Below are 16768 nucleotides of genomic sequence, written 5' to 3'. Positions count from 1 at the left end.
GGTTATGTGTTCAGTAATTCCTGCCTCACATTTCCTGTCATCCTACATTTACATAGATCATTGTAGACACAGAACACACATCAAATGTATGTATTCCAAATGACAATATATTATTTACCCTATACAGCTCCAAGCACTTCACACCCAGGAAAAAATTACTTGAGCTGGGAGAACTTGATGTGCAAGTAAAACTGAGTCGGTAGGGGATAGGATAGCAAGCTGCTTGTGCTGATCGAAACATTTGCAAAACAGAAGACGCTGATGGAGAGTTGTGAAGGAATTTAAGGTAGCCCAGGATTACGAGTTTTTTCATAGGCTTCAGTGATTCTGGTGTTAAATACACGTCAAATACCAGTGTCATCTTCAACAGAGATATCACGGCTCTGGGATGCTGGCCTTAGAGGTAGTGCTTCAAAGAAAAAGCCATTTGTGAAACTGGCAAGTAAAAAGAAAAAATTAAAATGGGCGAAAGAACAAGACATTGGACAGAAGATGACTGGAAAAGTGTATTATTCTCAACATCCTGGAGTCATTTTTCTCTGTTGCAGACAACAGTGATACATTACCAGTCTGAAGTTTTACAACACCTCAGTTTTTTCAGTTTTTCTTAAGATGTAATCAGTTGAAATACAACCTTTACCTAAAATCGTGAAAAGGTAAGGAGTAAGTTGGTATGCAGGTTATGTGCTGTGTATTTATGTTAGTTAATATGAGTTGATAACAATTACCTTAATGCAAGGGTGGGCAAAGTCAGTCCTGGAGGGCTGCAGGTTTTTGTTCCAACCCAATTGCTTAATAAGAAGCCCTTATTGCTCAAGTAACACTTCTGCTTCATTTTAATTGTCTCAATTGCTAAGATTTTGAATCTGTATTACTTGTTTTAGTCTTATTTAGCTGTATTTTGGTTTTTAATTGCTTCTTATTAGCAATAAGATACAAATAACAAAAGAAACCAGCATTTCTCCATTTAGTTTGTTTCCATTTACACCTGTGTGTATTTATCATGCACTATTTGGTTTTATTAAATACTTGGTAGGAAATTGAAGAGAAAAAAAGTGAAGGACTGAGAATTAATCTGTTTTGAACTTCAAATCATTTAAGTGATATCCTTAGAAAGGAAAAAAAAATCTAGGATTTGAGAAAGACCTGACATGGCAGATTTAAAGCACTGACAAGTCATGAAATTAAATTATTGGTACAGATTGTTTTCTAATTAAGCAACTGGGTTGGAACAAAAACCTGCACCAACTGCGGCCCTCCAGGACTGACTTTCCCCACCCCTGCCTTAATGATTAAGAAAAGATATTTAAGTTCAACAAATTTTATGTCATCTCCCCAATTTGTGCCCATAGCAAAGTCATTTATAATCTACCCATTGATGGTGGAGCCATTACACTATGCTCCTGTTTCATCCGTAGAAAGTTTTGAAGATTTTCTTGTTTCAGTCAGGATGTTAAGGCTCCTTACAGACACTAAATGTTCAGCAGTGGCTTTTACTTTTCATGCAAGGCCTATCCCATGCCACTCTCTTAAGTCTTTTCACCAAGGGGGCGCTATACAGTCTTTTTAGTCTAATAAAGAAAAACAACCAATGAACAGACATTTTCTTTTGATGAGCCATAATTGCCTCCTTAATTGTATTAAGTTTTTCTTTGCTTTGCTTTTCTTTGCAGAGTATGGCCTTAGCTTCTGGCATGACCTGCAATATCTCTGGAATTTCTTTGAGTAAAGGCTGATGAAAACCATCCAATACAGAGTCACGGAAACATTAAATGAAAGTCAGGAAAAGCCCTGAAGTTGGTAATACATTGCAAGGCACACACACACACACCCAAACTCACACTCACAAAAAACCCATTAGGAGTCACCAGCCAACTCTCCCTCCTTGTTTCTTTTTCTGTGGAAGGAAAATCAAAATACCTGGAGGAAATTCGAAAACACACGCAGACTCAAGGAGAGTATGTATACTACACATAAGCATGGTCCAGATGTAAGTTTTGATCCCAGGTGGCTAGATCTATAAGATGACAGTGCTACCCACTGTGCTTATCAAATACAGTATTATTAAAGAATACCAAAAACAAAACACAATTTGTTAGGAGATTTGAAGTGCTCTGCTCAGAAATGTAGTGTAGCCTTATTCTTTTCATTTTGCCTTTCTTATTTGCTTATTTAAGAGAGAATGAAAAAGCTGGGGCCTTGTGGGTTCCAACTAAGCTTCCTTCAGATTGTTGCTTAATTGGATTCTCTGAAGCCTGTTCTGTACCAGGAGACAAACTCTGCATGCTCGATTAGTCACAGTATGTGTGAAGTTCAACTTACTGCAGAACACAGGAGTTTAGAGAACACAGAAGAACCAGCCTGCTGTGAAAAGTCTTACATAATATATACAGAACAAATCGACACTCTTCAGGCTGTGAGTACCAGATATGCTGACAAACACATTCCTACCCTGTTCGCTGCTTCCTCCAGTGCTATGTAAACTGTTTGAGTAAAAGAACACAGATACTCTTCATAAGACTGGCAGGGCTCAGACCTTTCACGATACAAAATAGAAATGAAATGCTTGCTTTCAGTGCTTTGAAGAATGCCATTCTCTCAAGACATACTAAAAGTGCTAAATTGTCAAATATACTAATTCACTTGTTGCTGAAAATTGGAACAAATTCAACCACACTTGCAAATGTGCCCTTATATGATGTACAGTAGACCTCCCGTGAAGACGTGGTTCAGGGTTTGCGGATTTTTCCTTAGAACCTAACTATTAATTGTTAATTAATAGCGGAAAGTGCAAATATCCTCTGCAATTTTTTATGGCTTTTTTCGTAGCAATACTGTGCTGTAGAGAGAACGGGAAGCAACCGCTGAGGGAAACGTGTGTATCTATGTATAATATATAAAATAATATACAGAAGGACGGAGGTTAAGGGAGAGGAAGGCTGGAGAAGTGGGGAGCCAGTGCGAGCGAGCGAGCGACAACAGGCTCGCTTGAGCAAAGGCAGGCAGCTGGAAGGAGAGCCCTGAGAGAATGTTTGGCCGACACTCAGGGTGGATGGATTGGGTCACTCCTGCTGAGCTTTTCAGAGGAGCAGGTGTGACCAGGATCATGGATTGCTCGCCGTGTAAGGCCAAGAAGGCAGTGGCAGTCATGGAGGCTTTTGGTGTGTTGAGCCCCAGCGTGAGCACCCTGGCCGCTGGGGGAAGAAACCCAAGTCTCGGTCTGGCTGGAGCCCGACATAGCGAGGGATTGGAGGGCTACCGGACCAGTATTGAAGGAGCTGCATTTTGCTGGTAGGGCGACTCCCCTGTTGCGGGGCCCGGAAGGGAGAAGCAGGGGAGTAGCCGGGGTAAAGAAGTATGCACCGAATTTTTTAAAGAAAGACTGCTTCCAGCCTTTATTTTAACCTCGTTATTTTTAAAAGGATGTATTTATTGGATTTTAACCTCCATGGATTCACATCTGTTTTAATGGATAAGTTATTTAAATATTTTTGATGCACTGCACTTTAATTTGGACACCTTGTTTTTGTTTGTTGATTTTAAATAAAAGCACTTTTGCACTTTTTGCACCATCCCCTTGCTTTGTTGTGCCTCACTGCCTAGCTCATCGGTGACATTACCAACGGTGTCGGGTTCAAGAGCTCCCAGAAGTCAGATGGGAGCATGGAGCGAACCTGCATCGTCACAAGTCTGACAACCAGGCCTTAAAGGAAAAGAGATATCATATATTTTTTTTACATTTATTATATTCCCTTTCTTCAACAGTTGATGCAGCTAGTGCATTATAAAAACATGCAGACACAAAGATGCAGATATGCTTTAAAATACACTCTTTTCTATTGATGCTAATCCAGAAGACATAAATTAAACATCTAAGACAAATATTTTTCTAAAGTGCCTATAAAATATATTTATGAGTTGAGACACAAAAATAACCAGATTGGGAGAAATAAATATTTATTGATGAATTAAATTACAGCATTCTAAACATTGTCACCTTCTATATACTCCTTCTCCCGATCTCTACACCACTCCATACGTATCTTTCATTGATTGAAACAGTACTGGAAGTCTTCTTGCTTGAGGCTCTTTAACAGGCTTGCCGTTTCTGTCTTCACTTCATCCATTGAAGAAAATGTGTTCCCTTCAGGTCACTTTTGATTTTCGGGAACAAGTAAAAATTACAGAGAGCTAAATTGGGCGAATAGGGAGGATGGTTGAGGACAGGAATGTTTTTGTCAATCAAAAACTGCTTTACGGAAAGAGCATTGTGTGTGGGAGTGTTGTCTTGGTGTCACCCCCCTGTTGACCTGGGCATTGAACATTTTCTTGTCCTTCCTTGAAGCGTTTGTACCACTCAGAAACTTGTGTGCGAGACAAACTGTTATCACCATACACTGTTTTTATCATTTCATAAGTTTCTGTGGCCGTTTTGTTCAATTTCGCGAGTAATTTGATGTTAATTCGCTGTTCGATTTTTTTTCACCCGACATTATAGCGGCAACTCATGTAGCAATTATTGTGCAAATACTGACTGGGCTATTTACAGGATATAGCTGGTCGGATGGTTTGAGAGGGCGTGTAGGATGGGATGTAGTTCTATGATTCATGTTCGGCCAACCTCCATTTTTTTGTGTCTCACCTCGTGTGTGTATATATATATATATATATATATATATACACCCACACACACACACACACAATAGAACCCCGTGAAGATGCGGTTCAGGGTTCGCAGATGTTTCCTTAGAATCTAACTAATAATTGTTAGCGGAAACCGCAAATATCCTCCGCAATTGTTTATGGCTTTTTCGTGGCAATACTGCAGTGTAGAGAGAACAGGAAGTAACCGTAGAGGAAAACACAGCATAGGATGATGAAAGTAGCCAATCCGAGAGCGTGCTCTACTAGAATTTGAAACTGTAATTCCCAGTAGTCCCTGCAGTGGCTCCGATTGGTCTTCTGCTGAGGGTGCAGGGGCTGTTGGGGTCAAAGGATGTCAGTGCGGCTTTTAAAAAGGGGGCCGGTGACCAAAAGAAAAAAAAATTTTTGTAATTTGTGTTTCAAGTTCGTGTCTCTCTGCCTGCCTTCTGTTGGGTTACCTGTACTTATTCGTTTTATCCTGGATCGTTTCGTGGTTGGGGTCTGGATTGTCTGCCTTCTGCCTGTGTGCATGAGGACTATAAGTGGATTCATTGCTACATGCTAAATTTTTCATGATAACTTATATTTAAGGCATTAAACAGATCCTAGAACATTTCAGAGAAAATCATATATATATAAAGTAACTAGCTGTGTAAGCCAGTGCTGCCCAAGGGGAGGAAAAGTAAAAGGGATACTGTTTTGCCAATGTGCTTGTCTCGCTTCTGTATTAGTGGCTAAGTGAGCGACTTTCTTTGGAGGTTTCGTTTTACCGACGTGCTGGACTCACCCATACCCCCACTCCACCTCTCACTTCCGGGCCAGACAGACATACTTCCACGTGTAGACGTTTCAATACAAGATGTTCGTAAGAAGTAATTGTATATACACAAATTATATGGAGTCAAATGTCCATTCATCTACTTCCTCCATAATACCACATTATTTTTTCTTATTGCTATATTACATAATCATCATTTCCTCTCCACTCCTGATGATGGTTGTGGTGCAATACAACAAGCTGTACTGACCAGGCCACTTTTTCCCTATAGCCTGGTATAAAAAGTTTTCCTAGCTCAAGCCTTGATTATCTGGGAGTGAAGTGCTGGTGTTTTAGAGGGTATATCGTTATTTGGAACACATGCATTTCATGTGTGTTACGTGCCTACAACAATCTATGTAAACACATCATTAAAATAAAAATATTTTTTATGTTTTTTATACATGAAGTGTATAATGTGTGAAGGCTGAAGTCCAAATATCAAATAAACACTTTCACAAAAGGTACAAGGATAATATAACAGCTTCCGTGGTGCAGCGGTAAGAACTGCTGACTTGTAATCAAGAGGTCGCGAGTTTGATACCAGCTGCCTTGCAAATTTACCGTACTGAGTAATGAGCTGCTCTTATTGTTAATATTATACAATAAAAACATACATTTGATTTGTGTCTGTAACCGCCAGTGTAAGTTTATAGTACTTGTAAAAGTTAGCATTTTTTTCCACTTTTTGTTCTCTCAGTCACGATCACAATACAACAAGCACACCACCCCCATTCATCCAAACCCCTTCCATCTTGCACTTGTAATCAGTGACTGCATTTTTTTTTTTTTTTCGATCTTGTCAGTGTCCACTTTTTGTACTCCAGAGCATGCAGAGGAAAGAATAGTACAGAGAGGTCAGTTCCGCGCTATAGGCAATCATCAGATTCAAATGTTAACAGTTCCCACACACCCAGTAACATCAATGTGTATACACACACACATACTGTATAAATGTATGATACTGTATATTAGCTAGAAGGACATACCCTCAAAACAACTCGCCAGAATAGATACTTGAGAAGTCATGATCACGATACAATCCCCCACCACCACCACCCCAGATCTGATGCTGTTAGTTTTTATTTAAAACTGAGAATAATTGTAGATGTGAGTGGTGTTTTGAGAAAATGGAATTGGAAATTCTCTGATCTGGAGGGATTAAAAGCTGACACACAAACGCTGGTGAATCATGCCATACCCTATACAACTCTAGGTAGCTCACTCCCAGATAATCAAGGCTTGAGCTGGGAGACCTTCTCGCCCTTTCTGTGGCAGTTGGGGGGGTTGGTGGCTTGGAGATGGTATAGCAGGCTGCTTGCTGCTTGTGTTGATCAACATATTTACAAGACAAAAGTTGCTGACAGAGAGGTGCAAAGGGTTTAAAGGTGGGCTGGAATTACAAGTTTTTTCGTAGGCTTTGGTAATTCTAGTGTTAAACTGAAAGAAGAATCAGAATAACAGGATAAGTCAAATGCCTTTCTGAGCAATTTCTATGAATTTTTTTTTTTATTTGAGTGAGCTGATCTCATTAATTTAGGGAGGTAGTTTTGTTCAGTGCTGGGGTAACGTCAGTGCAACTGTGTGAACAAATTTTATGTTTTCTGTAAATATGACTAAAATAAGGGTTAAGATTTGTTTATGTTCTAGAGAGTGTGTCTTATAATTTATGACATGCACTGAAGCATTTTTAAGGTGCAAGTTGTCATTTGCCACTGTTGTCATTATCTGCATTTACTTCCAATTAAAAACAAAAATTGTATTGCTTACTTTTTCTGTTAAATTACCTTTTGTTAAATGACAAACATATTTACATTGGGTATGCTTTCTGACTTACTTTTGATTCCTGTCTCATTAAAAGATATTTTCAAAGGTGACCATTTTCATTTACACTTTTATAACAGATGAGAAAGCACAGATTTAATTTTATGTGTATATGTAATATATATTGTTAATTTGTCATTTACTGTACCTTTGTAAATATTAATTTTCTTGTAGCCTATTTTAAAATTGCTCTGTATTCGATAATTCTTTTGTACAATTTATTGCAAATGTATGAGTGTGTTTGAATTCATCATTGTTATTAATAAAGCTCATATGTTATGATGTCCTCTGTTGTAGTGCCTCCAAAACCTTCTCACCTGCTTAGTCCGGCAACAGAGCCCTTAAGTCACCCAGCTGTCTTAAGACAACAGTACGCTGCTAGAATCAGAATGGAAGAACTCACTGCACTAGGAACTTCCAAGGTGTCCAGCCTCATCAGCCACTTTGAAGGAGGCAGGTAGGAGTGCAATGTTCTCTGAAGGGCACTATTATGGTTTTATCTGATGACACTTTAACCGGGTATGATATGAGTGAGACTCCTGCATATTATTTCTTTACAACCTGGTTATTTTAGTATATCTTATCTTTTACCATTCAAGAACTGTTTTAATGTAGCTTTTTGTGTTTATGAAGTAAGTCAAGTGAAGTAGCTTTATTGTCATACCATCCATATACAGTATTTCAACACACAGTGGTTTGGAATAACACTCTCCAGGACCTCAAAGCAACGTATACATAAACAAAGGACAAATCCAAGACAAGTAAACTACTATACTATACTATAAATACATAATAAATAAATAATAGGTAGTACTTAGAAATAGCATTAAATAAATGTATAATAACAACAAACAATAATAAAAACAACAGTCATAAGAAATTTACTGCATATATTGGTTCAGATGCTATGATACTTTCTGCCAAATGGAAGTGTGACAGAGGCCATGGGAAAGGTGGGAGCTGCCCTCCATAATGCTGTAGGCTTTGTGAATGCAACACTTAATAAAGATGTTTTATTGGAGGGTAGAGATGTCTTAATGATCTTTTCTGCTCTGTATATTATCAGTTGTAGGACCTTGCACTTAGAAACACTGCAGTTCTCAAACCAGGTGGTGATGCAGCTGGTCAGAATGCACTCAATGGTGCCCCTTTAATGTGTGATGAGAATGGGAATCAGGTAGGCATGCCTTCCTCAGCTGCCAAAGGAATTGGAGATAACACTGTGCCTTTTTGATTATTGAGGAATTTGTTGTTCTTGAATAATTCTTCCACAGAGCCCTTGATGTGCAGTGGGATCCAGATAACATGGGCCTTTCTGAAGTCAACTATCATATCTTTCATCTTGTCAATGTTAAGAAACAGACTGTTGCACCTGCACCAGTCTGCCTATCGTCACAACTCCATTCCGTTTTGCCTAAGTTTTAATTGACGTGACTCAGACCCCTTAGTTGTTTCTTTTTCCTTAATGAGCAGCCAAACAATAATGAGACACAAAGCTAGCTGCCACATGACCAGCTAACCAGAAAATAAAGAAAGGTGAAGGTCTCAGTCATGTTGGTCTGCTCAGGTCACCAAAACATCTTTATGGTGGTCTTACAAAAAACAGAAAATCAACAGTCTGCTGTGGCAGAATGAGAGCAGCAACAAGTCATGATATTCCATAACGACTTTAATTAACAGCAAGAATTGGCTTCTCATTAAGAAACTAGTTGGAGTGAAATTGGCAGGAGTTTGACGTTCCAATTTAGTTGGTCATCTGTTGGCTCGTTTCACATCTTATTTCTGTTTGGCTGCCATTTAATGAGGAAAAGAATAAATTCAGAGGACTGAATCATTAAAAACAGGGCTATTAAAATGAAAGGAAAATGAGTTAATTAGCAGTGAAAACTGTTCACTGATTAGGAAAAGGGTTAGAATGAAAACCTGCAGCCACTGCAGCCCACCAGAACTGGAGTTGGACCCCCTGTTCTATAGCCATCACTTTTACTGCAGTTATCTGTGTCACTTTTTAAATAAATTACATACAGCAAAGCTGTTCTTCTTGATGATTTACTCCAATTACACTCTCAGTTGCATCAAAAATGAGGAACCTTGTATTTGCACTCTTTAAGGCCCAAGTCCATCATATCCAGCCTAAACTCTTTTAAATGTTTACTGACTTCAGCATATGCTTAGTCATATTTACTTTCCAATGAAAATTGGTAACCTGACTATGACACAAAATGATATAGTGTTAAATGAGCCTGTGTTCATTTCCTGTAACCATCATTCTTTTATTGATTTAAGCCTGAAAATCAATCCTTGATACAGGTATCATACAGTATAACAGTAAAATATTTTAGCAGTGAGTACTATTAATAAATCTTAATAAATACATTATACCCCCAAAGGTACAATGAAATACAAATCTTTGCTGATTATGCATTCCATTTAGGTGCTTTACAGTGGAAAATGCTAATCCCAAATGTCCAAATGATGCACTTAAATTGCAACTTTTTGATACCAAAACCCTTTTGCAAGCTAATGTTTAGGAACACTGAACATGCTGGGTCATTTCTATGCATTTTGTCATACTGTAAAGCATATTCTCAGTTTAACAGACCAACTGGGTTAAATTGTAGCGGGGCTACATAGTAATAGTGTTTTTAATGTATGTGCTGAGTGCGTTTTGTTTCCATCGTCCTGTTTGCTGTTTTTAATGTGTGCGTCAGTGAATGTTGTCCCCATAAATACAGAGGGGACAGATGAGGGAGAGAGACCGCAGCCCCAAGATGGAAAGCACCTGTTCACAATCAATTACATCCGGCTCTTTACTATTTAAACCAAGAGTTCCCAAAGTGGTCGATATTGACCCCCTGGGGTCGATTTGAACTTTCTAGGGGTCGATAGTTTCAATGAAAAAATTTGGGGGTCAACGACAGCAAAAATAGACCCCCTTACTACTGCTATTTGTTTGTTACTTCAAAATATCTATGATTCCAATAGGTACCTAATTAAGAAGTAAAATCATTTAAAAAAAACACATTACATACCAAATATGCGAACGAAAAGGTAAAATGTGTCATTAAAAGAGTCACTCGTAAGAATGCATGAAAATACATGTAGCACAAACATGTCTGTTCATTGTCTTATCGAACATATCAAAGCAAGTGCGGATATGAAAAACCATTGCATGTAATTAGGGGGTCGACGGTTTTAAAAGTTTTTGGTAAAGGGGTCTGCGGCTGAAAAAAGTTTGGGAACTCTTGATTTAAACGATCAGGAGGGAAAGAAGAGTAGGAGAGAAAGGAGAAAGACGGAGATTCCAATTAACAACAACGAACCACCATTACCTGCTATTTTTCACATAGCGCTTTGTATCCAGTTTGTTTTTCATTCCGCTGGATTTACTTCAGTTCAATCATCGCCAGAGACCCCGGGGTTGGACTTCATTATCCACCACACACAGAGGAAACATGGTGAGATTGTTCCATTTTTCTGGGAGATTCAAACACATCCATTCTTTGTTGACCAGTCATCCGTATTCAGGACAGTAATATACCTGGACTCAAGTTCACGATCATTGTCATTTCCGTATTCATCCATTATTGTTATTTGTGTTGTGTGTGTTATGCGTTACAGGGGCAAGGGAGGATTTGTTATTGTATATATGGTGTTTTCACGTTGTTGCTTTGGTTGTGGGATATACATATCTATATACATATATTTTCTATGTGGGAAATGTGCAGTATTGTTTTATTATTGTGTTTAATATATTTATTCACTTATTTGACATACCTGCTTTTGTGTGCTTGTGTTTAAACCATCGATTGAGGGGAAAATATTATTTGTTAGAGGCACGGCTTGGTATATGTAGATTCATCTCAGGAATTTATCCAGGCCACAGGTCTTGGTAGTGTAGCTGCTGGCTGGGTAAGGGGTCGGCTGTTACAAAAGGGTGTCCAATATTAGAACATTAGAACAATCTAGATGAGAATTCACCATTCAGCCCAACAAAGCTCGACAGTCCTATCCACTTAATTCTTCTAAAACAAATATCAAGTCTAGTTCTGAAAGTCCCTAAAGTCTTACTGTCTACCACGCTACTTGGTAGCTTATTCCAAGTGTCTATGGTTCTCTTTGTAAAGAAAAACTTCCTAATGTTTGTGTGAAATTTACCCTTAACAAGTTCCCAACTGTGTCCCTGTGTTCCTGATGAACTCATTTTAAAATAACAGTCTCAATCCACTGTACTAATTTCCATCATGATTTTAAACACTTCATTCGCGTCACCTCTTAATCTTCTTGTGCTTAAATTGAAAAGGCTCAGCTGTTTTAATCTACTCTTCATAATTCATCCCCTGTAGTCCTGGAATGAGCCTAGTTGCTCTTCTCAGGACCTTTTCTAGTGCTGCTATGTCCTTTTTGTAGCCTGGAGGCCATAACTTCACAGAGTACTCCAGATGAGGCCTCACCAGTGCGTTATAAAGCTTGAGCATAACCTCCTTGGACATGTACTCCACACATTGTGCTATATAACATAACATTCTATTTGCTTTCTTAATGGCCTCTGAACACTGTCAGGAAGTTGATAGCGTAGAGCCCACTACAACTCCTAAATCCTTCTCATAAGTTGTACTCTTTATTTTCAGACCTCCCATTGTGTATTCAGACCTACATTTTTTACTTTTGATGTTAAACTTTACATTTACTGACATTAAATTTCATCTGCTACAAATCGGCCCAAACCTGTATGCTGTCCAAGTCCTTCTGTAATGGTTTAACAGATTCCAAATTATCTGCCAATCCACCTATCTTGGTATCATCTGCAGACTTAACCAGCTTGTTACTTATATTCTTATCTAAATCATTTATATGTAATAAAAGTAGCAGCAGCCCTAGCACTGACCCCTGTGGAACACCACTCTTAACATCAGCCAATTCTGATAAAGTTCCTCACAACATCACCCTCTTCTTCCTGTGTCTGTTTCAATTCTGCACCCATCTAAAAACATCACACTGAACTCCCACTTCTTTTAGTTTAATAATAATAATAATAATAATTCTTTCCATTCCCAACCACTCATGTGGCACCTTATCAAATGCTTTCTGAAAGTCAAGATAAATAATATCACATACTCCACTTTGATTATATCCTTTTGCGGCTTCCTCATAGAATTCCAGCATTCTAGAAAAAATTGACCTCCCTCTTCTGAACCCATGCTGACTTTTCAGAAAAACTCCTGTACTTGCCATGTGCTGCTCAATCTTATCCTTAAAAATTCATTAATTTCCCTGTGATGCATGTTGAGCTTTACTGGCTTATAGTTGCTTGGTCACCCTTTTTATGCAACGGGATAATATTTGCCATTTTCCAGTCCTTTTGGAATCTTCCCAGTGTGCAGTGACTTCCTAAAAATACGTGTCAGGGGTTTATGTGTGTACACACTAGCCTCCTTAAGAAGTTGAGGGTAAATATTATCTGGTCCTGGTGATTTGTTTGATTTCAGACTATTTAATTTGAGCAGCACTTCTCCCTCTACAATTTCTACATTACTCCGAACCTCCTTAGAAGTCTCATTTACCGCTTGGAGGTTATCCACTTCCTCACTTTTGATGGCCTCCTAATAATGCAAGTTTAGAGCATCCACTGTTTCACTGTCTGTATCTTTTAATTCCCTTTTACTATTCCTGATTCACTTTACCTCCTCCTTGACTGTTCTTTTACTACTAAAATACTGAAAGAATCTCTTAGGGTCATCTTTCGCCTTATCTGCTATATTCCTCTCCAACTGCCTCCTTAATATCCTTCTTTTCGGTTGCCCTCTTGTTCTCATAAGCCCTGCGAATCACTTTGGAATTATTAGTCTTGTATGCCTTAAACAGCTGTTTTTTTCCTTTGCAGTTTCTTTTTTAACTCTTTATTAACCCATTTCAGAGTTTTTAAATTTCCTTTTACTTCAAAATTTAGGTATGTACCTGTCTTGCATTACATATAAAACATTTTTAAACCTGTTCCACTGCTCCTCGACTGTCTCCACACTTAAAAGCTTATCCCAGTAAATCCTCCTTAGACTTTGCCACATCTGCTCAAAATTTACCCTACCAAAGTTAAACCCCACAATTTTAGTCTTTGCATCCACACTCTTACAAAACACTGAGAACTGTATTATATTATGCCCATTTGATTCAAGTGGTTCAATCACCTTCTCTACACCCTCAATTATATCCTGATTATTACAAAATACTAAATACAGATAAGCTTCACCCCACGTTGGTGCTTTAACATACTGGGTTAACAAACAGTCGCTGATTACTTCTAAAAACGCTTTGCCATTTGCAAGGTTATCCCAGTTAATATTCAGATAATTAAAGTCCCCCATGGCTATAATAGCCCCCTGAGTACTTGCCTTTTTAATATTACTGAAAAGATGTGTGTTGAAATTACTGTCCGCATTGGGTGGTCTATAACACACTCCTAAAATAAGGCTTCTTTCCCTAGTGCTTTCCAGGCGAAGCCACATGTCCTCACTAAGATGGGGTTCATCATCCAACTGAAGAGGACTTGCATTTAAATTCTTTTTGACAGCAACCCACCTTCTTTTCTGTTCTGTTTATCCTTCCTAAAAAATGTGCACCCTCTATGTTATACTCATTCCCATCTTTGTTATTTAGTCAGGTTTCCATTATTGCTATAATATCATAATTATGCTCTGTTACATTCAAACTCCAACTCACTTGTCTTGTTTTTGATACTCATAGAATTAAGGCAAGCTATTTTTAATTTGTTACTTCTTCCACATTTCAATGTTGGGTTAGAATTTACATTACTGCGCATTTTTATTTCTACACTATTGTTTGTTCCTCCATGTATAGTTCTAAACCCAACCCCCAATCCCTAGTTTAAATAATCCTCGACTAAAATACACATACGACTTCCCAATACATTGGTGCCCCTCCGGTTCAGAAGTAACCCATCACGGCAGAACATGTCCCATCTGTTCCAAAAGGAGTCTCAATACCCCATAAACCTCTATACCCTTCTACCCTGCACCAAAATTTGAGCCACGTGTTAAGCCTTCTAATCTCCTTAGTCTTACCTGGATTGGCACATGGGACAGGGAGAACTTCAACAAAGACTAACTTGTCAGTTCTGCTCCTCATCTTGGCACTTAACTCTTTGAATTTGGATCGCAGAACTGACAGACTACCCTTATGTATGTCATTTGTTCCAATATGGACAATGACAACTGGATTCACCCCCGCTCTGGCCAAGAGCCTATCCACCCTTTCAGGGAGGTCTCCCACCTGTGCACCCAGAAGGCAACACACCGTTTGGAGCAAACCTGTGCTTCTGTCCCCTAATGACTGAGTCCCCAACTATCACTACCTCTCTCTTTCTGGGAACTGGTTTTGAGGTGGCCCACTGGGGCTCCTCATTCCTACCTAGCACCTCAGAATCATCAGAGACACCGTCCAGCTCTGCAAGGACCTGAAAATGGTTTGATACTTCTAATTCTGGGGTTGATGCCCCAGGACTGTGTGCACCCTTTACCTTATACTTTGTGACCGTGACCCACCTATCCCACATAGACAATTGGCTCCTCTAAGCCATCATCTAAAAAGTCAAACATCCAACAGGGCTTGAATTGCATGGGACTCATTATTATAATTTGATTTAGGATTTCTAAAACTGCTTTAAGGTTTTCTTTTTTTTAAAATAAAATTAAATGATGTAACTTAAATGGTAAAACTGAAAAAATAAGCCAAAAAGTGGATTATAGAACTGCTACTGCTATTTTACACCTTCTGGCCCCTTAAGCACCTGTAATATTCTCCCTATCATCTGCCTGCTGTTTGTCCTTCTATGAGGTTAACTTTTCTCTTGCCTGTTTTTGTAACTTTGAGCTTCCCTTATTCCTTACTTAAAAGCTCTCCACTTGCACTGTTTGTATTTCCCCATATAAATGAACCCTTGCACTGTCACCCACTTAACTGTTCTACCTCCGTACCGCTCAGAACTGTTCAATCTAAAAACAAATGAATAAAACTTGCTTAGTGAATATCTTCCGCTCGTTAATTTCTTACTATTTTATCTGCTCCTACAGCCCTTTTTGCCTGATCGGGCGTCTTAACACTTGCTGCTTACCTACACACCCCTGTTCCTTTCCCTTTTTTTCAGTTTCTGTTTCAGTTACTTATTAACTATGTGTTGCTATGACATAGTTATTTATTTACAGATGCAGATATAAATTACTGCTGCTTTCTGCCCTGCCTCTTCAACGCTAATTCAAATACAAATAAAGAACAACTACACATACAAGTACAAGTAACTTTTCCAAGTGCACCTTCCAAACACCTAGCGACCTTTGCTCCTGTGTGGGTGAAAAAAAAAGCCTTCTAAAGGCTTTGCTTGCAATTTCTGCAACTCTCAGCAGCCCCTCTCATTCGCAAAATATTGCTAAATATCAATTAAATCCAAATTTACATAAAATTAGGTCTGTATGTACACATGAAATTAAACCTGTATGTAACCTATATATAAGTCTGTTAAATAACAAATGATGATTTTTTGAACCACAATTCCACCCATATTTATCTGTAAACTGACTACTTATTTCAAGTATTAACTGGAAAATCCCAACGAGATACCAATATATGAACTGTAGACTTTTTGTCTATTAATTTCAAAATCCATTAAAATCAGGGTCTATTAAATCAAAGATTTACTGTGCTGTAGTGATTTTTGTTACACTCTAAACTACACAATCCTGTACAACAAAGGAGCCATAATAAGGTTTATTGTGTTGTCTTGTATATGCCTCACCAAAAATAATAATACTCACTTTCCTTAGAGCTGCTTGCTACAACTACCCCCGGCTCTAATCACATAGTGAATTTCATTGCAGTATGCAGCACTCAGGATTAATGGATCAAATTCAAAGATAATCAATGTTAAAGATTCTATAGATTACTATAAAATGAAATTAAGTTTAAATTACTATAAACACAATATCCTGGTAAAATTGGTCAGACTAAAAGATGTCAAAACAAAACACTAACAAAATGGTCTAAATAGCATACAACCAAAAAGTAGCCAAGCTCTACAATACACATAGTTTGTTTTATACTGAATATTGATGGAAACTGAAGGTCAAACAATCAGACTAGTCAGCAAAAATAAAGCATGATAGTAGTCTGCTTGTCAGATTAGTGGAGAACAATTTGACTCAGAAGTAATTTGTGGTGTGTGTGTGTTTTTTTTCTTTCCTGATATTGCTCACCTGTTCATACTGATAATTTTTTATGCAAGAATATGTGCATAGCTAAAGTAAAAGAATGCTCTTGAAGTACTTTCTTCTATTGGTAAAAATATTTTTTTCACACCACTGAATTTTTTTTAATCATGTGTTATGTGAACAAAAAAACAGTTTATCTTCACAGTTGCTCCCACAAACAAAACAAGAAATTCAGAAACAAAGTATTAAAAGACAGTACTTAAGA

The 16768-nt window shown here is 38.2% G+C and overlaps 1 protein-coding gene across 5 annotated transcripts in view; it reads left to right on the top strand.

Annotated features, from left to right (window-relative positions):
• The window catches only part of fgd4a (FYVE, RhoGEF and PH domain containing 4a), a 334505-nt gene that overhangs the window by 222914 nt on the left and 94823 nt on the right, over positions 1-16768 (top strand). For all 5 annotated transcript variants that reach the window (XM_051920352.1, XM_051920345.1, XM_051920360.1 and 2 more), the window contains one exon: positions 7583-7742. In XM_051920352.1, coding sequence (XP_051776312.1) covers positions 7583-7742 — 160 coding nt within the window. The remainder of the gene's footprint in view (positions 1-7582; positions 7743-16768) is intronic.

This window comes from Erpetoichthys calabaricus, chromosome 1 (assembly GCF_900747795.2).
Source record: "Erpetoichthys calabaricus chromosome 1, fErpCal1.3, whole genome shotgun sequence".
NCBI classification, from domain to species: domain Eukaryota; kingdom Metazoa; phylum Chordata; class Cladistia; order Polypteriformes; family Polypteridae; genus Erpetoichthys; species Erpetoichthys calabaricus.
The sequence above is the reverse complement of the archived record's forward strand: the minus strand, read 5'-3'. Positions and strand labels throughout refer to the sequence as shown.